This window comes from Emys orbicularis, chromosome 22, assembly GCF_028017835.1.
Source record: "Emys orbicularis isolate rEmyOrb1 chromosome 22, rEmyOrb1.hap1, whole genome shotgun sequence".
Taxonomy (NCBI): Eukaryota; Metazoa; Chordata; order Testudines; family Emydidae; genus Emys; species Emys orbicularis.
Window position 1 is genome coordinate 20,252,948 of NC_088704.1, and position 20,763 is coordinate 20,273,710.

At 42.6% G+C, this 20,763-nt stretch overlaps 2 protein-coding genes across 2 annotated transcripts in view; one reads left to right on the forward strand and one right to left on the reverse strand.

The window, feature by feature from the left end:
- Positions 1-1,800, reverse strand: part of MEGF6 (multiple EGF like domains 6) — a 248,213-nt gene extending 246,413 nt beyond the window's left edge. Inside the window, exon 1 of the mRNA XM_065421373.1 lies at positions 1,715-1,800. Within this exon, the coding sequence (XP_065277445.1) occupies positions 1,715-1,800 (86 nt within the window). The remainder of the gene's footprint in view (positions 1-1,714) is intronic.
- An 11,281-nt stretch (positions 1,801-13,081) lies between these two features.
- Positions 13,082-20,145, forward strand: TPRG1L (tumor protein p63 regulated 1 like). The gene is made up of 5 exons (XM_065421216.1): positions 13,082-13,279; positions 14,359-14,450; positions 16,288-16,464; positions 17,168-17,321; positions 18,533-20,145. Exons 1-5 carry the CDS (start codon positions 13,082-13,084, stop codon positions 18,725-18,727), a joined length of 816 nt encoding a protein of 271 aa, XP_065277288.1. The 3' UTR covers positions 18,728-20,145.
- The last annotated feature ends 618 nt before the right edge of the window (positions 20,146-20,763 follow it).

Genomic DNA, 20,763 nt, shown 5'->3' on the forward strand with positions numbered 1-20,763 from the left:
ATTGTGTTGATGCTGCAAAGAGAGCTCACTATCTCCTAGATGCACTGATGCTGACAGGTGTACATGCTTCCTTTAGTAAGGTGAGCAATTCTGATTGAGTTAGGAAGCAGGTCTATTGAGTGAGTATGTGCCATTTTTGCCTAACCGCTTTTCTGACTAACTGGGCTTCAAGGAATATGAATCTGTTGTTTTAATTTTAGAAGGTGTAGCAAACATTAGTCTGTGAATTAATGAGATTTAGGAGCAATCTGTTGGGGTTTTTTCCACTTCTGGTGGTTACGGTTCCCCAAAAGAGCTTATGCATTAAAAAAAAAAAACCCTTTCTATAGCAACAGACTAACTCAATAATTCAGACATGGAGAAGTATAGCAATTCCAGCTGGCACCTTACTGCTCCAAGACATTCAATAAGGATACTGTTACAGAAAGCCTGAAAATACCTTTTGGATTAATGACATGTTTCCCCATAGCTTTGCCTTAAAATCCTGTCCTGTTGTTCTCACATGTGGCCACTGAAGAGCTATTCAGTTAGCCAAGCCTCATACACATCAGTTCACCAGACCCAAGTCCCAGATGGACGGAGGCCGGGGAAGCAGTTATTATTTTGCTAGTATCTCCTTTTCCAAAAGACAACAAATCCATCCATATAATAACTATCAAAACTTGCATTTACAGCTGATCAAAGGGCAATCTACAGAATGCCCTGTATATCCTTTGCTATTTACTTACAAATGCCTCACCCCTTAGCTGTCTGCACATCCCAAAAGGAAGAACTAAAAAGAACCACAAGAATGCGGTTGGCAGCAGCAATGTTTCTGGAGTAATTTATTGCAGTGAAGGAGAGTTTTTGTGTGCACCAAACAGTGGTTTTGTGTCTAAAGAGTATTGTCAGCAGTGCTCTATTGGGAATTAAGTTGCTAAATTAAATTCAGCACTTCCCATTCCCTGGCATTTTCTTTTCTTGAATACACTGGCACACATCTCATTTCCAGTATCTGATCCAACAATCCCTAACAGGCACTGCTGGGGAGATAATATGAAATTCTTTACATAAGCAAGAAAGATATCTTTGCAATAATTTTCCAAAACACATCCACTGAACAGGAGTGCCTCCATCCCCAGTAACCGAGTTACTGATGTAGGGAAAAGATGGTTTGGATTTACTTCATTGCACAATGCTAGTTTCATTTACAAAGAAAAGCAGAGAGATCCCCCTGCAAGGAGAGATCTTCTCCTGGCAGGATACCAAACTTGTAAGGAAGTTTTCCCAAAGGATCCACACAGTTAATGCCAAACTAAAGCTATAACATTTCATTAAAAAATACGGGGCTAAGTGCCTCTAGATTAAGAGCAGGAGGAAAAAAGGTGACTACAAAGAGGAATGTGATAAGAAAAGAGAAATAGAAAAGAGGATAATATAAAAGCAGCAGTCATAGGAAAACAGTCTTCAAACTATATAATTACATTTCATGCTCACACACTACCTACATCTCAATGAGAAAAAAAATCCAAGCATCTCCTACAGGCAAAGGGAAGCATCCATACTTTTCAAATCCCTGTTTGCCTTTGTTCTATGCACACTTGTGACCGGGGAAAACTAAAAAAAAAAAAAAAAAAAAAAAACGTTTTTAAAAATTGCATATAACAGCTTCTCCCTTAAATATTTGCTGACCTGATCTGACCAACGCTGGTGATTCTCTTTGCTGAGTACTTACATAAGGGGCTGTAGTTTGTTCCTATAGGTGAACGAAGACACTGGCAGGGCGAGAATGAATGATAGCACCAACACGTGTAGCTCCATTGCTGTTGCTCCTTTCCCTTCCCAGGGTGGCTCTGGTGGGTGCCTAGAAAGTTTTACAGCCTGCCCAAGTGAGAGGCTGGCAAGCGTCTCTTCCTCAAAGAAAAATGCTCATGATTACTTCCTGACTTTGCCAGTTTCTCCTTTGCTGACAAAGAACAACACTATGGGAACACACAATGATTCTTGCTGGGGTTCGCTGGAAGAGCAGATTTATCACTCTTGGACTTTTCCTCCTACAGGCAGTTTCCCCTGTATCTTCAGTCCAAGGGAAGTGATTACAATGCCAGTGGTCACAGAGCTTTTCCAAAACCCAAACCTGGCTCCTTAGTTTCTCTTATTAGTATTAAAGTATGCTGAGGTGGCTTTTCCTTCTGGCATATGCCTTCTAATGAGATCCAAAGTGCCGGTGGCTTACAAAATCTGGGTTCAGTCCAGCAGCGAAGTCCCATGTAGGTTTGATTGGTTTGGTGTCCTGATCCACTTCACAAGGCAATATATAACCCAACTCTGAGGATGGGAGCTCCCACAGAGAAGTCCACCTCCCTGAGGACCCACAAAATTCCCAGTCCCTTTCAGCAATGGGCAGAGATTTCCATTAACCTTCACTGCACACCCTAAGTCATCCTCCCTCCATCAACCTCCACCTTTCTCCTGGCAGGACTCTCTTACACACACTCGCTTCGAAAGCAGCAGCTCTTCTATCCCCTGCACTACAGACCAACAAAACTTTCTTCTTGCCTTTCCCAGGTCTGCCTTTCATTCACATGCTCTCTTGTTTCTTTCTTGCTGACAGTCAGAAATCCCTCCCACCAGCCGTGCCCAACCGTGAGGAGAGGAAGGGGAGGGGGGAACTCAGCAGAAGAGTAGCAGGAATAATTTCATTTTGCTGATCAAAAGACAATTCTTTTGCAGGACCCACTGCCAACTCCCAAAGCTATGCAATCCCTCCAGCCCCCAAAGACAGGTCTAAAAGAGTCACAGAGATCCAAGCTTTCCTGCACATCTAGAACAGATAAGGCAGTTCACAACTCTTCCAAGAGAAATTCTGATGTGTGTGTGTGAAGGCTGACAGGGACAGGCAGGAAGAACACTTTGATGGCTGGAGGGTTAATAGGTACGCAAGTGCCTTGCTCACAAATCCTGTTATTTAGTGCATTGTTTGCTGAAGTGCATATGGGGTGTGGGGCAAGATTAAAACTATAATTAAAATAATACATAAATCTGGATCCAAGGGGAAAAAATCATTCCAAAATAACTGGGCAAAGTGGGGGACAGAAGGGATAAGACTAATTAGTTATTTGCCCTCTCCTAGTTAATTGCCCTCCTGCAAAAGAAAACTAAATGAGCAGTGGGGTTTGATGGGGGTTAGATCTGCGTGGGAGAGGGAAGCTGTGTTTTATTGGGGGTTGACCTCTGCTGGGGTAAGGCTGTTATTTAATTTAATTTTTGTCCTTGTAACTTGTGTCTGGGGTGCCTAGAGGTCCCGTTTTATTATTGTATAAATCCAAATAAACAAACACAGTGGCCTTCTGCTGTCCCTGTTCAGCATGCTTCTCACTACCTCACATTCTCTTTTTCCTCAAACATTGCTCTATGGCCAAGCAGTCTTTCGAACTTTTATTTTAGTTCATACATGGCAAGTGGAAAACATACCCCACCTGCACTAGACATTTTGGTTTGGCCCGAATATGAAGTTTAACTCAAAGTCACAAGTGCATTTTATCTATTTATCTGGAATGGTTTTGAGAGTAGGACTCGCTCAGGAAATGGCGTATTAAGACTGACTTCTAGTTCGTTGATTCCCACCAAACGCAGCTCACTAGGGACTAAATTGTGTTGCCATCCAATGACTGTTAACTAGCCAGTGTGAAATAAGTTGGTAGGTCTCAGTACAATTCCTAATTGGACTAGTGTTACTCCCCACCCCATCCAAAAAACAAAAAAAAAGCATCACAAGTGGCATTAATTGCCCTGTTGTTGTCAGTCTCAGCAGATGTGCTGAGGATTAAATGGGCTAAAAAGACTGAACTCCCTGCTTGCCCCTAGAGATGGTTCCACCAGATGGGGCTGAGGCGCATTGGCTGGTACAAGAGGAGGTGGGGAGAGCAGACAAGAAGTGTGAAAGCGCTGCAGTAACAAACACCCAAGGGAGGAGCTGGCTGACAAAAGCTGCCTTTCAAAAAGGGGCGGGGAATCAATGAGGGAGAGGGAGGTGAACAGACTGGTCCCCAGCAAAGGACTGGCCTTCTGCACGAGAGAGAGAGAGAGAGAGAGAGAGAGAGAGAGAGCAATGAGGAGTGCAGGAAGACAGAGGGAGAGTCTGTTCCAGTGAGACCTCCAGCCCCAGCTGGTTCAGCAGTGCATCCAGGAATGTGCGTGACTACAGGGAGGGTGCAAGGATGTTTCGCGCCCTAGGCAAAACTTCCACCTTGCGCCCCCCCTCCCCGAGCCCTGTGGCAGCTCTCCGCCCTGAGGTGCCCCCCCGTGGCAGCTCCCCCCGGCCTGGGGAGCCGTGCAGCAGCTCCCCACCCCAGCTCACCTCTGCTCCGCCTCATCCCCGAGCACGCCGTCGCCGCTCCACTTCTCCCGCCTCCCAGGCTTGTGACGCCAATCAGCTGTTTGGCGCCGCAAGCCTGGGAGGGAGAGAAGCAGAGCAGGGCGGCGTGCTATGGGAAGGAGGCAGAGCAGAGGTGAGCTGGGGCAGGGAGCGGTTCCCCTGCATGCCGCCCCCCCCTTACTTGCTGCCGGCGGCCCTCCCCGCGCCCCCCTGCCCCAGCTCCCTCCGCCTAAATGCCGATGACGACGACCGGGGCGGCCGAAGATCCGGCCTCCGCGGTCGCCGCCGAAGGACTCGAAATGCCGCCCCCCAAATGCTAGTGCCCTAGGCGACCGCCTAGGTCGCCTAATGGGTTGCACTGGCCCTGCGTGACTAGGTGAAAGAAACCAGACTTCGGAATTAATGCACCCAGAGGAAGACTGGAACCCCACTAGGCCAGGTGCTGAACACACTGTAAGAGACAGTCCCTGCCCCAAAGAGTTTATGGAAATGTGATGTGAGATGAGTTTATATTTGCTGGATTGAACTCACACCAAAACCAGCTTCACTAGACACTGCCCACCACCCACCTATACTTCTCCAGAGGAACAACGGGTTACCCAGCTCTTTCAGTAAAGATAGAGAGAATCTTTTTGTGAGCAAGTGGGCAGAAGCTTCTGAATGACCCTGACACTCAAACTCTCTAGTGCATGGTGTGTGAATTCCAGTGTACAGCTATGGTAAGAAAATGGGGCCCATGGGAAATGCTCCTCGCCCTAATTATGTCTTTGAGGAATGCAACTTGCATTTGTTGTATACATGGTCTTGTTATTACTGCTCTTCTAGGCATAAAGCTTGCAGTGGCACTTAGACAATAAAAATATGCAGGGCTCCTGCCTCAGGAAGAGCAAGGTGATGACATGTGGCACTGCACATGTTGCTGAATTTGGAGAAACATATTAATAGTCTAGGGGCAAGTTAGAAAAATAACAATTGCTTTTGTTAACAGCTAAATGTATCCAGCTGAAGAAGATGGAAAAGGAACAACTTCTGCAAATGGCTGGCTTTACACATGAACCCTTTCATAAGTGTCCCATGTACCACCTTTACAGCTATGTGTGTAACATTCTCCCTTAGGAACTAAGAAGCTGTCTGGCCCAGCAGCTGGGACGTTGATATTTTCTGTTTTAAAAAAGGGTCATGGCTATGTAAAAATTCTATTGTTAAAACTTCAGAGTGTAAGTCAGCGCAATAAGGAAATTCAAGCACTCGTTTTCTTCTCAGCACCCTGAAGCCTTGTGTGAAATTACATTGATTTCTTGAAATAAAGGGAAACTGTAAAACTATTTAGATCCTAAAATTGCTTCTTGTAAGCAGCAGGTAAATTCTACTGAGTATCTTTTGTAAATTATCTTCATATTTAATTTCTGAAGTGTTGTTCAAATCTGAAAAATAACTTTGTTAAAATGGCACTGTGGAATTCTGCATTGGTCTTCCAAGGACTCCAGATCAAATTTGCTCAATTTACAAGAAGAAAGATGTTCCAAATCTCAAAGCCAATAACCTCAACCTGGGATCTGAAATTCATATCAGTTCCTTCTGGCTCATGCATCACCAGTATAATAGATTCTTCATGAAAAATCTTCCCTGAGTTACACCTCTGCGTCACCAATAAGAACATAAGATTGGCCAAACTGTGTCATGCCAATGGTCCATCTGGCCCAGTATAGAATCATAGAACTGGAAGGGACCTCGAGAGGTCATCTAGTCCAGTCCCATGCACTCATGGCAGGACTAAGTATTATCTGGACCATCCCTGACAGGTGTTTGTCTAACCTGCTCTTAAAAAGTATCCTGCCTTCTGACAGTTGCTGGTAGCAAATGCTTGAAAGGGAATAAACAGAACACGCCAATTAGCAAGTGATCCATCCCGTCATCCAGTCCCAGATTCTGGCAGTCAGAGGCTTAGGGATACACAGAGCATGGGGTTGCATCCCTGATCATCTTGGCTAATAGCCAATGATGGGCCTATTCTCCATTAATTTATCTAATTATTTTTTTAACCCAATTATACTTTTGGCCTTCACAACATCCCCTGGCAATGAGGCCCACAAGGTGACTGTGCATTGTGTGAAGAAGTACTCCCTTATGTTTGTTTTAAACCTGCTGCCTATTAATTTCATTAGGTGACCCCTAGTTCTCGTTATGTGAAAGGGTAAATAACACTTCCTTATTCACTTTCTCCACACCACTCATGATTTTATAGTCGTCTATCATATCCCCACTTAGTCATCTCTTTTCTAAGTTGAACATTCCCAGTCTTTTTAATCTCTCCTCCTATGGAAGCTGTTCCATACCCCTAATCATTGTTGTTGTCCTTCGCTGTACTTTTTCCAATTCTAATATCTTTTCTGAAATGGGGTGAACAAAACTGCACACAGTATTCAAGGTGTGGACATAAAATGGATTTATATATATATATTCTGACTTCTGATTTTCTATCAATGCTGACATAGCCTGTGCTCAGTTAAACCTTTGCTGCCAAACTGTCTTTACTAAGGTCCCATTTAAAGGTGTTTAATTTTATTACCATGGGTAGTCCCATTCATTTCAGCGGAGCTATTCAAGGTAGTAAAGTTAACCATCCAACTGTTTGCAGAATCAGGGCCTATGAGTGAATGAGTACAAATTAGACCATTATGAAACTGCACCTGGTCAGGGCATCACAGTCCTGCAACTGGTGCTTAGTAAACAATTCTGGTGATGATGCACAAAAACCAGACTTCAGCTCACTCTCACCTGTGCTGTTCTGCAGGTTTAAAGGGAGTTGAAAGCAATGAAGCCTTATTTTAGTCACGGAAGAGAGCAGCTCTGATTCTGAATACAAACGGGACAGATCTGAGGAGCAGAAGGTGCCTGCACACTGCTTGGTTAACTCACTAGCTCAGGAAGGATCAATGCCACTTCAGAGTCTCTTTTCAGGCCCTTGCCTCAGGGCACAATTTATTGGTTAAAGAGAAAACATAAACAAAAACACCAAAATAAAGTAGTTTCCCCTGTCCAACATGGGCTATAGTTCCTAAAGGCTTTTCCCGCACCCCTCTCAGCCCTTCTAGGACCTTGCCCTGTCATAGGCTAGGTCTACACTATAGCGGGGGGTCGACCTAAGATACGCAACTTCAGCTACGTGAATAGCGTAGCTGAAGTGGCGTATTTTAGGTCGACTTACCTGGCTGTGAGGACGGCAGCAAGTCGACCGCTGCCACGCCGCCGTCGACTCCGCTACCGCCTCTTTCCGCGGTGGATTTCCGGAGTCGACGGCAGAGCCATCAGGGATCGATTTTATCGCGTCTTCACTAGACGCGATATGTCGATCCCCGATAGACCGATTGCTACCCGCCGATCCGGCGGGTAGTGAAGACGTGCCCATAGGGACTCCAGTTCTCACTCTTCAGGCCTTCTACCTGCGAGTCACTTAATAGCGGAGTTCTTTCACCTATGGTTCTCCAGCTCAACTGATCCCTTGCTAGCCTTTATACAGACTAGGGCCCTGGTTTTTAAAGGTATTTAGACATTGCTGTGCTCAGCACTGCAATGCTTAACTGATTTAAGAGCCTAAATCTCATTTTCAAAAGGGATTTAGGTGCTTAGGAGCATAAATCACACTGACTTTAAAACTCGGAGCATGGTACTCTTCAAACTATCACATGACACCTACCCCACAACCTCAACTAGAAGGCAACTGATCAGTTACAGGTGGGGCTGGACCCATAAGCCCTTAAAGAGGCCAGCCACTCTGTGCAAGCGCCATTTTTACAAAGTCACTTTTTTGGAGTAGAATCACACTTCAATGGTTAACAAAAAACATTGGCTGGATATTCCACAACCTAATGAAGTCTGAACTTTACTCCCTCCGCTTTGCCATGGGTCCCATCCCTTCATGAGCCTGGAAAGAATTGCATTGTCCTTTTGACTAAGGAAAGACATTCAAAGCTTTGGAGAACATGAGGTACAAGAAATGTTTTACTCCTAGGGTTGTGAAAAATGAAGAGAGACAGCAACTGCAATGCTCTAAACCAATTTACCCTCTAACCCAATTTAAAAATATGGAGACAAAGTTCTGTTTGTGGACTATATACTTTTTAGTGAGTAGCTCCCTCTTGTGTATTTGGAAGGTACATGCAGCTTATAAGAATGGAGTCATTTCTTTAGGGAGTCAGTTATTTCCACCAAACATGAAAAAGGAACAGTGGCCCCCTGTGGACAGACACAAGGGCAGAGGAGAGGAGAGGAAGAACCAAAAGAGGAATTATTCTAGCTGCAAGTTTATCTTCCCAATTCAGACATCAAGTAACTGGTGCAGTCTGAATAGCCTCTAGACTGATTTTCGTAGATGCCAGGTAGTGTACATAGGTTGATGGTTAAGGTTATCACACAGTGTGGCTACCCTGTAGGGTTGACTGAGAAGAGAAGATGACACTATGATGGAGAAAGCCCTGGTTTAAACACCCAAGGTTTGGTCAGTTAATGTTATTGAACATGAGGCCAATTCTACAAACCTTACGTTAGTAGCCTATGACTACATAGCGAAGACTATGGGGGTACTTCCATAAATAAAGAGTTGAGTAAGGATTTCAAGAATGGACTTAACTTAGGAAACACGTGTAAAAGATGAATGTCTGAAATCCAATACATTGTATGTCAAGTTTCTTGACTATGTTTTCAGTTTTTACTGTCTTCTAGCACAATTGTCTGCTAAAAATATCCTCTTCTGGCACCAAGTATAGTAACCCTGGAAAGTGGTAACAGAGTTGCAATATGGGCTGATAAACAGTATATATAGAATCTGCAAACAGGGAACTGAAAAAAAATCTACATGCTTTGATACCCAGCTATTTAATCTTGACTATCAAACAGAGGAAATATGGTACAGTGTACAGCATGCTAGACTTTAAACTCTACCATTGACTCATTATGTGACCTTGGGCAAATCACTTATTCTGTCTGTGTTTACTCATTGGTAAAATGAGAACAGTGATACTTACCCACCTTTGTAAATCTCTTTAAGATGTATAGATGAAGCATGCTATATAAACGGTAAGCATTATTCCCATGTTCTTGTCTCCTGGAATATTTATACTTATGGTCATTTGATAATTGCTCAGTTTGTTATGCTTTTCCCTCCAGTTTTGACTCAACATATATTGTATGACTTAACTTGTATCTGCTTATTAACTGATACATATCTGATTGCTTATTAACAAGATTGATAAAATAAATAAGCACTGGAGCACAGTAAGTAGTGTAATCTCACGGTGTTACTTACAGAAAAGCAGGGTTTGGTTTGGCCATGGAATCCAGCATTTCCAGGATGGTTGTGATGATTTATACTGCCATCTGCTGATAGAAATGTGATCAACTTTAACAAAGATTGGAAAAACTGGTCCCATATGTTCAAACAGGATGAGAATTTTTTGTATCTTTATAAATGTTTATTCAAACAAATTTAAAGGAAATGCCTATTCTTATTTTATTTCAAAAACAATTCTTAGTGAATTTAGTGCTTTCAGGGGGCTCCAGAGAGCCATTATTAAAAACTATACAGGCTGGAAAAAAAACAAGATGGGCAACTTCTCCCCCATAATAACCTGGTACTAGTGTCAGTTTGTCTCAATCCTGATCCCTCTAAATTCTGTCTCCATGACTTTCTCCCCTGCAGCTCCTGCCATGTGGAACCACCTTCATGGATCTGACTCATCAGCTTTCCAACACTTCAAATCTCATCTGAAAACATTATTTACTCCCCTCCTTTAGACTTTTCATTTCTCCTTCTCACTGTATTATTATATTTTATTCAACTCAATAATGTGTTTTGAGATGAAGTGTAAATTTTTCAAAAGCACCTATGTGATCTGGAAGCCTATGTCCCATTTTCAAGAGACAGACGCTCAGAAGCCTAAGTCAGAGTGCCTTAAGCACTTAAGAAAATGTTACCCAAAAATCTACATAAATGATCCTACATAATATAAAATTGCATTGTACTGTATATGCCAGTATGATTCATACATAGCTACGGGCTGTAAATTTTAGACCTGGGCCCAGATTCCCAAAGATATTTATAAGTCAGGAGCCAAAATACCTAGGATCTGGGCCTTGGTCTCTAGATGTCAGCAATATTCTGTAATCACACCCTGCAAATATGCCCCAGGAATTTGATCACGTCAGCCTAAATCTTTCTTAGCTTTGTGTTTTAAACAACACTTTTTATTTATACCAGGAACATAAGAATGGCCATACTGGGTCAGACCAAAGGTCCATCTAGCCCAGTATCCTATCTTCTGACAGTGGCCAATGCCAGGTGCTCCAGAGAGAATAAACGAAACAGGTAATCATCAAGTGATCCATCCTCTGTCACCCATTCTGGGCAACCATCCCTGCCCATCCTGGCTAATAGCTATTGATGGACAAATCCTCCATGAACTTATCTAGTTCTTTTTTGAATCCTGTTATCGTCTTGGTCTTCACAACATCCTCTGGCAAGGAGTTCCACAGGTTGACTGTTTGTTATGTGAAAATAGATAAGAACACTGGGAAATGTGCCAGTAAAAATTGCATACCCAGCTATTGCTTTAAAAAAAATATCATGTGCCTGGCACTGAGTCAGAAGCAGTTTTCCCAATATGCTTTTTCAGTCCCTACATGTAGAGTTTGTTTATTGCTTTTATGACACTTAATGTTTTCTCAACAGTTGTTTGTTTTCCAAACAGGTTACAATGCCGCCTCTCCCAGCCTAACCCACAGCACTGACTGATAGACCCCATTATGATGAGAGAGAGAAAGGGGACAAATCCTAGATTTGAGACCCAAACCCCTTTACATCCACAGAAATTTGGGATACCTTTTGTCAAGGCTGTATCCCCACTTTGAACTTTAGGGTACAAATGTAGGGGCCTGCATGAGGACTTCTAAGCTTAACTACCAGCTTAGTTTTGGTCCGCTGCCACCATTCCCTACCCTGGGAAGCTTTTAGAAACCTTTCACCAATTCCCTGGTGAATACAGATCCAAACTCCTTGGATCTTAAACAAGGAGAAATTGACCCTTCCCCCCTCCTTCCTTTCACCAACTCCTGGTGAATACAGATCCAAACCCCCTTTGGATCTTAAAACAAGGAGAAATCAATCAGGTTCTTAAAAAGAAGGCTTTTAATTAAAGAAGAAGGTAAAAATCATCTCTGTAAAATCAGTATGGAAAATAACTTTACAGGGTAATCAAACTTAAAGAGCTCAGAGGACCCCCCTCTGTCTTAGGTTCAAAGTGTAGCAAACAAAGATAAACACTCTAGTAAAAGGTACATTTACAAGTTGAGAAAACAAAGTAAATCTAAGACGCCTTGCCTGGCTTTTACTTACAATTTTGAAATAAGAGAGACTTGTTTAGAAAGATGGGGAGAACCTGGATTGATGTCTGGTCCCTCTCAGTCCCAAGAGCGAACCACCCCTTAAAACAAAGAGCACACACAAAAGCCTTTCCCCCCCACCAAGATTTGAAAGTATCTTGTCCCCTTATTGGCCCTTTGGGTCAGGTGTCAGCCAGGTTACCTGAGCTTCTTAACCCTTTACAAGTAAAAGGATTTTGGAGTCTCTGGCCAGGAGGGATTTTAGTACTGTACACAGGAGAGCTGTTACCCTTCCCTTTATAGTTATGACACCTTTTATTCCCCTACTTTGGGTGCCCACATTCTGTGCAGACAAGAGACTCATTGGCAACTTGTTAAGAGCCCAAAGACCAAACTCAAGTACATTAAATGGAACAGGTCAAAATCACCGTGATCTGAGCCAGCCCATTTCATACTGCCGATTTGGTTGGGCTACACATGTGTATTAAAGAAGGCGGGACAATTACTGAACTCCACAGACCACACTCTGGGACAGTCTCCATTGTAAATTACTGACATCAGAAACATAGGTCCATGACATGGAGGCGGCAGAACACTGTTGTTGGCTAGACAGGGAAACATTCCTAGGAAAATTCTTTACCATTTTCAATTGAGATTTCATTTAGATGGACATTGTCCATCCAGCTCTATTGACTACACTACTGATGCAGGTAGTACTGAGCCCCCAACCCCTTTTCACACCAGCTTCAGTCCCTGGCTCCACCAACCCCTCTCTCCCTCCACCCCATAAGAGGGCCATGGCTGGCTGCAGGAGGAGCCCTCAGCTTCCACTCTGCAGAGGGGAGGTTGCTGTGTGTTTTAATTACCCTTCCCCCCACACACACTCACACCCCTGGTATCTCTCCCTCTTCCCTTCACCTCCTTCCCCCATCCCTTCCTTCTTCACCCCAGCCCCCTATCCCTTCCCCCTCAACGCCTGTTCCAGCCTTCCCCCTCTACCCCATCCCTACCCCCTTCCCCCCAGCCCCTATCCCTTCCCTCTTTCCCCCAGCCCCCTAGGCCTGCCCCACCTCCCACCTGTTCCATCCTTTCCCTTCACCCCATCCCTGCCCCTCGGCCCTCTTCCCTTCCCCCAGCCCGTTTCTCTTCCACTTCTCCAACTTCTTCCAGCCCCCCCGCTTCACCTCCTCCCCCAGCCCCTTCCCCCGCCTGCATCCTCCCCCTTTCTCCGCTCCCCCGCGCGGCGCCGGAAGCGGAAGTGGCCTGCGGGCGGGGCGGAAGCGGGCCGTAGGCGGGGCGGAAGGCGGCGCCGGGCTGTGGGACTCGGGCAGCCGGAGCCCGCGGGCGATGCTGCAGCTGCGGGACGCGGTGGAGGGGGACCCGGACGGGGGCCCCCCCGGGGCGGCGGCACTGCTGGTGCCGGCCGAGGCCGACGTGCCCTTCAGCCCGCCCGGGGACTCGCTGCCGCCCCGCCAGACCCTGCGGCCCCTCAGCGTCCGCAACCCGACCCGGGGCGGCCGCCTCAAGGAGTACTTCGTGTTCCGGGTGCGGGCCGGGGGCGGGCCTAGAGCCGGGCGCCCTGCCCCGGCTGAGGCCTTCGAGGGGTTGGGGGAGCGGGGGCAAAACGAGAAGCTCGCTCGCTTGTCGGCCAAGCAGCGCTGGGCTTCGTGCGCCTCCCCCGGGGCGGCCGCCGCCTCTGGGCTTCGTGCGCCTCCCCCGGGGCGGCCGCCGCCGCCTCTGGGCTTCGTGCGCCTCCCCCGGGGCGGCCGCCGCCTCTGGGCTTCGTGCGCCTCCCCCGGGGCGGCCGCCGCCTCTGGGGACAGACGCAGCCGGGGAGGGGTTTGCTGCACTAAATGATGTTTGTTTAGAACACCCCGTTCGGTTTCACTGAGAACAACCAGCCCCCCAGGCCCAGCCCCCTGCTGTTCGCCTCTGCGGAGAGGCCCGGGGGAAGGGCCTCGGGGCCAGGAACGTTTCAGTACCTGGGCTACTTTTCTCCTCCACGGTTCCTCATGATGTAAATTATGCTCGTCTATTTCTTCTCCATCCCACTCCAGCAATCGGAGCCGTTGTTCCCACGAGTGACTGCAGTGATCTGCTTTCATGCCATAGCTTTCTCCAGAGTGTGCAAATCATGCACTGGGCTCTTAAGGAATTAGAGAAAGTAGTTTCTTTCTCATCTTCCTTATTCCCAGAGCCCCCTGCCAGAGTTTAGCCCAATCTCGGAGAACAGGGTTTGGGAACCCAGACCACAAAAAGAAAGGTAAATTTAGCGTTTGTTCTGTTGACAGGGGCAAGAAGTGGTCATCCCAGACTGGTTAGAAGTGAGAGGCCAGTTAGAATATCAATCTTTTAAAGGCAGTAGTGGAGGTCCCATTGCTTGAGATACAGAGAGGCCAGGAGGAGACAATAGGGAGCACCCACCTGACCCCCACTAGATGATTACAATAATCTGTTGGATCTTTGCCTCTCAGATCTCTAACGCTGGTCCTGGTAGACAGGAGCTATAGAGTAACTCAGGTTCAATACCTCCTAAAATGTAGAACAGCATGACTCTGTCAAGCAGTTGCAAACATTAATATGTAAATAGAGAAATATAAAACCTGATTCTCTTTTTGATTTAGCCTGGAACTATAGAGCAGGCAGTAAATGAGATTCGTGTTGTTGTGATGCCCACTGAAGATGGAGAGGTACAAAGTGTGTGGTTGCTAACAGAGTAAGTAACAGTACTAATAGACAAATGGAACTTTTCTCAGCTTTTCAGGATAAGATTTTTCTCCTGGAGCTGCACACTTACTAAAAATGCTCTTGCTAGCTGTGTGAAACCTCACAAGTAATTAGAGTAAAGCTTTCTTGTGCAAATCTGACAAAATCATGTCTTTAGTATACAGTTGATCCAGCAACATTTATCTTTAAACCAAGTTTTTTACTGCATGTTTTATATGTTGATGTATTTGACTCAGTGTTTGTAAAATGCTTTTACAAATCACTTAAAATCCCATGTTTGCCAGCATATCCTGAACTCTCCTCAGTTGGTCCACCATCTGATTTATTTATAAATAATTGCTTCATTTACCTGCTTGCTTTTTTTGATCAGTTTAAACCTGGTAAATGTCTTAGTTCTGGAATGCAGTATAGTTGTACCCAATAAAAGATATTAGCTCACCCACCTTGTGTCTTAGTACTGGAATAGAATATATAATAGACTTGGCTTTATCAAAAGCCCAAGCCATTAATTGTTTGAACGAAAGGGACTCTCAATCTTGGTAAGACTCCAAAATTAGTCCCATGTCCTATTAAACAAATTATTGCAGCCTATATTTTAATATCCCATATCGCTCCTAAACTCTGTTGGGAGGGACCAAAAGATAGCTCTATGCTTAGCTCCAGGGTTCCTCAGCTCCAGGCACTTCACAGAGCAAGGAAAGTTGTCAATTTCAATCCTGTGCCTGCTAGTAAGATCTGAACTGGCAGAAGGTAAGATGGAAGTAGCTGCAGTTCAGGCATGCTTTGGTTGGCTACTCAGCCTATGAATTTTATTTTATTTTTTAAAAAGAGGGGAGCAGTTTTGGTCTAGTCAGCTTTACTTTAACAGTGCCTCTTTTTAAAGCATCATACAAAATTTTGTTTTCTCTGAAAATAACACCAACTCTACCATCTATTAAAGCTGCATTTTAATGCACTGTTTTGAATCCTCTAAAGAGTCAGTGCCCCCTCAGTGGTGATTAAGGGTGAAAGCCATAGTCTACTTGAGACTGCTACAATAGTTAAGTACTAAAGAGCCAGAAATGGAGAGGCACTGATGTATTGGAGGCAATTGTTTCCCCTATGCATATAGAAACATGGCCTATGGTCACTGGTATTTCCAGCAAAACAGTAAGCTGTATTAGAATTTGTTGGCCTTCATTGTAAAAGTTGTAGATTTGTGCTACTTCTTGATTTGTGTAAGCATTAAAACATTACAAACTGATTATATATTCATCTGAAGCTTTTTCCTTAATCTTTAAAACTGTTAGTAGTTTCCTATATTCTGTGTATTTGAAACATGCTTTCAGATTCTTGTCAATCCTATATAAAAATAGGAATGAATGGGAAATACAGCATCATTATTTTAATTTTCTACAGAACAATACTGCTGTTGCTTAAATAATTCTCAGTTGCTACTGTATTAGTCAAACTACTACATGTTTTAGTCCAGGGGTCGGCAACCTTTCAGAAGTGGTGTGCTGAGTCTTCATTTATTCACTCTAATTTAAGGTTTCGTGTGCCAGGAATACATTTTAATGTTTTTAGAAGGTCTCTTTCTACAAGTCTATAATATGTATGTAAAGTAAATAAGGTTTTTAAAATGTTTAAGAAGCTTCATTTAAAATTAAATTAAAATGCAGAGCTCCCCGGACTGGTGGCCAAGACCGGGGCAGTGTGAGTGCCACTGAAAATCAGCTTATGTGCCTCCTTCGGCACACGTGTGCCATAGGTTGCCTACCCCTGTTTTAGTCATACTACTACAAGAAGGGTAGAAGATTACCAGTGTTTACTGTTTGTCTTACCAGAGTTGACCACTGGAACAATGAGAAGGAGCGTCTGGTTCTTATCACTGACTGGTCCCTTCTGATCTGTAAATATGACTTCATCAGCTTGCAGTGCCAGCAGGTTACTAGAATATCACTCAGTGCAATTGACACTATTTCTGTGGGAGAATTTGAGTTCCCACCTAAATCACTGAATAAGTAAGTTTTGATTTTTATTTTTTAGTTTCTAATGATACTGCTAATGTTAAGGCTATTAGTCTATCATTAGCCATATATCAAGTTTGATAGCCTTTCCATTTATTTGTATTAGTAAAGGTTTTTGATTTTGCTGTAATTAAAGAATTGAAATTGGTTGATCAGGAGGGAAGCAACATTTTTAAAACAGTTACCATTTATACTGAAAACAGTTTACTCCTGAAATATTTTTTATAACATGGACTATACTTTATTTTGGGGAATGTCTTTGTAAGCACTCCAGTAATTTTATTTTAATTGTTCAGTGTTAGCATTTATATTAGAAACTTGTAAGTAAATCTGATTATGTTGAGTATTAGTCTAACCCTAGACCATATACTAGGATGTATTAGGCTGCATGAATATAAATATGGAAGACTTGTATGTTTAATTTTAATAAACTTAATCTTTCATACAACTTGTCATTTAAACAATCTTTACTTAATTTGGGAGCTGGTATAAATAACTGATTTTCAAGGTGTTTATTATAAACTATGCTGATTTGTTTAGAGACATTACTATCTAAGAAACAAACGTTAAAATTCTAAAATGGACTTTAGTTTTCATTAAGGTGTTCAGAAATGTTTCCAAAAAAGCAAATTAACCTGCTCTGTAAAGAGCTTCAAGGCCTACCCTATCAAATATGTGGTGTCTTCAAATTTGGTAGGCGAGAAGGCACTGGCATTCGAATTCAATGGGATAAGCAAAGCCGTGCATCCTTCATAAACCGATGGAATCCATGGTCCACAAATGTGCCCTATGCTACTTTTACGGAACATCCAATGGCAAATGCTGATGAGAAGATTGCATCCCTTTGCCAAGTAAGGAAGTTTTCTATACTGTTAGATATACAGATTTATATCTAATAGATTTCCATACTGTATTAGGTATAAATCACATTGATGATTTAAGCTGGATTCAGTTCTTAAAGTCATTTTCAAAAGAAGGTAAAATTCTTATGATGGAAGCAGAGAATAAATGTAAAGAGACTGGCCAAGCTTTTTCTATGCTCTCCATCTATTTCAGCAGGGTTGCTGCTGCTTGCCTGTTGCTAGAAGTCAGGCAAGTCTTGTTGACTCTCTTCAAATCATGTTCATATAGTGAAAGAGGTTGCAATGATTTCCAAATTTCCAAAAAACCTGAAGCTGAAAGAGGAAAACATTTCCTTAAACAGGTAGAGTTTTATCAACCTTCTTTCCTGGGAAGAGGTCTAGGCTTTACCTAGAGTATTTGTACCTTGTAATTCTAGAAGAATCCTAGTAAATTGTCAAGTATCGGGGGGTGGCCGTGTTACTCTGTATCTACAAAAACAACAAGGAGTCTGGTGGCACCTTAAAGACCAACAAATAAATCTGTTAGTCTTTAAGGTGCCACCAGACTCCTTGTTGTTCTAGTAAATTGTGTAGTTACAAAATATATACCCCTCCTATGCACACATGTATTTCAGTGGCTTTTTTTTTTTTTTTTTTTTTTTTTTAAAGAGCCCTTCAGGTGAAAGTTTATTTACCCTAAGACAATCGGTTGTGGACACAGTTGTAGAGCTAAGCATTTAATATTATAAAAATTACTGTTATAGCTGATATTTATGCAAACGTCTCATTTAGGAAAGCATGTTCTCATTTGAAACTGCACCTCTACCCCGATATAACGCGACTTGATATAACACGAATTCGGATATAATGCGGTAAAGCAGTGCTCCAGGAGGGCGGGGCTGCGCACTCTGGTGGCTCAAAGCAAGTTCGATATAATGCAGTTTTGTCTCCTGAGGACAGCGTTATATGGGGTAGAGGTGTACTTGCATCAGTAAATGCTAGCATGTGGAATTTATTATAGGATGTATGTAGTCTTATGTATAACAATTACAACTTTATATACATGTCCGTAATCTTCTATTTCAGCAGCAGTGGCTCTTTTATGTATAATTCTGCCTTTGTAAGCAAACTAGCAACAGCTTTTCAAATAATGGGAAAACATTAAGCTGATTGTCAAAAGTAGAGCAGGTCTATTTAAAATGTTTTTTTCCCCCCCTTAGTTGGAAAACTTTAAGACTCAATTAATCCAAGCTGTGAAGAAGGCCCATAAAGAGTGTCCGTTGCCAGGGAGGGCCAATGGAGTACTAGTGCTGGAGCGTCCTCTTCTTATTGAAACTTACGTGGGATTGATGTCTTTCATCAACAATGAGGCCAAGCTTGGCTACTCCATGACAAGAGGCAAAATTGGATTTTAAATTCATTGTAATCAATCCACTTAAAGGGAAAGTGATTTGAGATTAGTATCATGGGGAAAGAGTTGGGAGAACTCAGTACATGGCAGAAAAGAACAAAAATGAATAAAATGTCAGATAAAAGGGATTTGTTAGTTGCAGAATGAATGACTTTCACAGAACAGTCACTACTGTTATGAAGCTCATAGATGGCTAAGTCAGGTATTGAGTTCAGGTGGTCACGGGGTAGTTGCTTTCTTAGAGTACCTGGATTTAACTTACACTGTCACTATTTGTATGCAAGTCTAGTGAGCAATGATATTTCCTCTTACATTTCTAGCTAAAGGTCGTGACTTATCTGTGACAAATATTCCATATCAATATCCAATGTAGATAAGGTGCATGTTCATGCTTTATAGCTATATTTACATAAGGATTCAATTGCAATGAAATTATTTCATGTGCAGTTGAGACTGATTTTATATTGGCTAAGAAGGTACTAATGTCTAGACTATGGTAATCTCAGGAATTTAATTCAGTGTCACGAATTTTTAAAGAACTGTCATTCTTTAGCAAAGACAACTAATTTGGTCAAAACTAGAGTGTTATGCCTTCTCCTAACCAGTGGAATTGAACAATTACTTTGTAAATTGAAGTGTTTGAGTAATGTTACTGGTCTCTTTTAAATAGCTATCAAACCTGAATCTGTATAATTTGTAGGTTTACCTTATTTAAGGCTTCTCTTTGCAGCCATCTATTAAAGAAATATCTTAAATTAGAATAGCCAAAAATTTCAGACAGTTAAAGGATATCTTTGCCTTCCTATGGAGTTACTTTTAATGCAACATGGGAATGGTAGTTTTATAATTAAAGGGAATTCTACTTTGAGTAGCTTTATATTTCCTTAGCAAAAGTGTATTTTGTTTTGTGTTTTCATTTAGTAATACATATTCTAATCTGGTCTAGCACCAATGTAAGGTTTTTGTAACCTATGTGGCCATGTAGTTGTTGGGGAGAGGGGAAGCTTTAGTCATAGTATTGTGTTCAGTCTTATGTAATCTTCCATTTAAGTTTGTAGAAAGTAAATTCAGTAGTACAGCTAACTTTAAATGCAGCAGTATATAAAGATACTGAACAGAACTACAGCATGGGATTACTGTGACAAGTTTCACTGTAGATGAATCCTTTATACAGACCATCTTAATATATAACTTTAGCAGAAGCATTTCTCTGCCCATTAACATGTTAGTGATATGCTGTGCAGCAGTGGAAGTGGTATGTTAAAATATTTTTTTACCTTTTAACTTGAAATAAACTGTATGTATGTTTTTGAATGGCTCTGGAATGCAACCAGCTGCATGTTCTTGTCAATATGGGCTCTTTTCTAAGACACCAGTGTCTAGCATTTGTTAATCTTGCAGTAAAGATAAGTTTAACCATCTTTGTTCTCTGGTTTTTAGTTGGCAGAACACTAGATGTTGTAAAAGCAGGAATATAAACCCTCATGCTTTAGGTCATAAACCAAGCATAAACTCATACGGAGTAGAAAAAAAATCTGTAGTAATTTATTGGGGCATCTGGTGTTGACCAAGATGGACTACCTCCTCTTCCCCAAATCATTATGGAATTATTACACACACCTTCCATTCCATCCAATTTGATACTCCACATTTCTGTGATTAAGTCTCTTTAAAACAGCTTATATGAATCCTCTCCCTGATGCTGGTCTCTTCCCACAACTAAAGCAGGTGTGAGTGAGGAGGAGACTGTCATGGGGTAAGAATCTCACCTGTCCTTTTTTCAAATGCTATTCTACACAATCCTCTAATTTAGAGGAAGACAGTTCAGGCTCTGATACAATACCAACTTAACATTTTAGTTGGTAAAGAAAACTGGTTCTTACACAGTTGCACTTGATGCCTTAACACTTATTCATGGCTAAAATGATAATAAAATAACTGCCTTGTCAGAACTGCAGTTACTGATTCCTTCCAAGTATTCAGGGTCTAACAACTATATGCATTTCATTCCATATTTAATTCTAATAGAATAGAGCACTG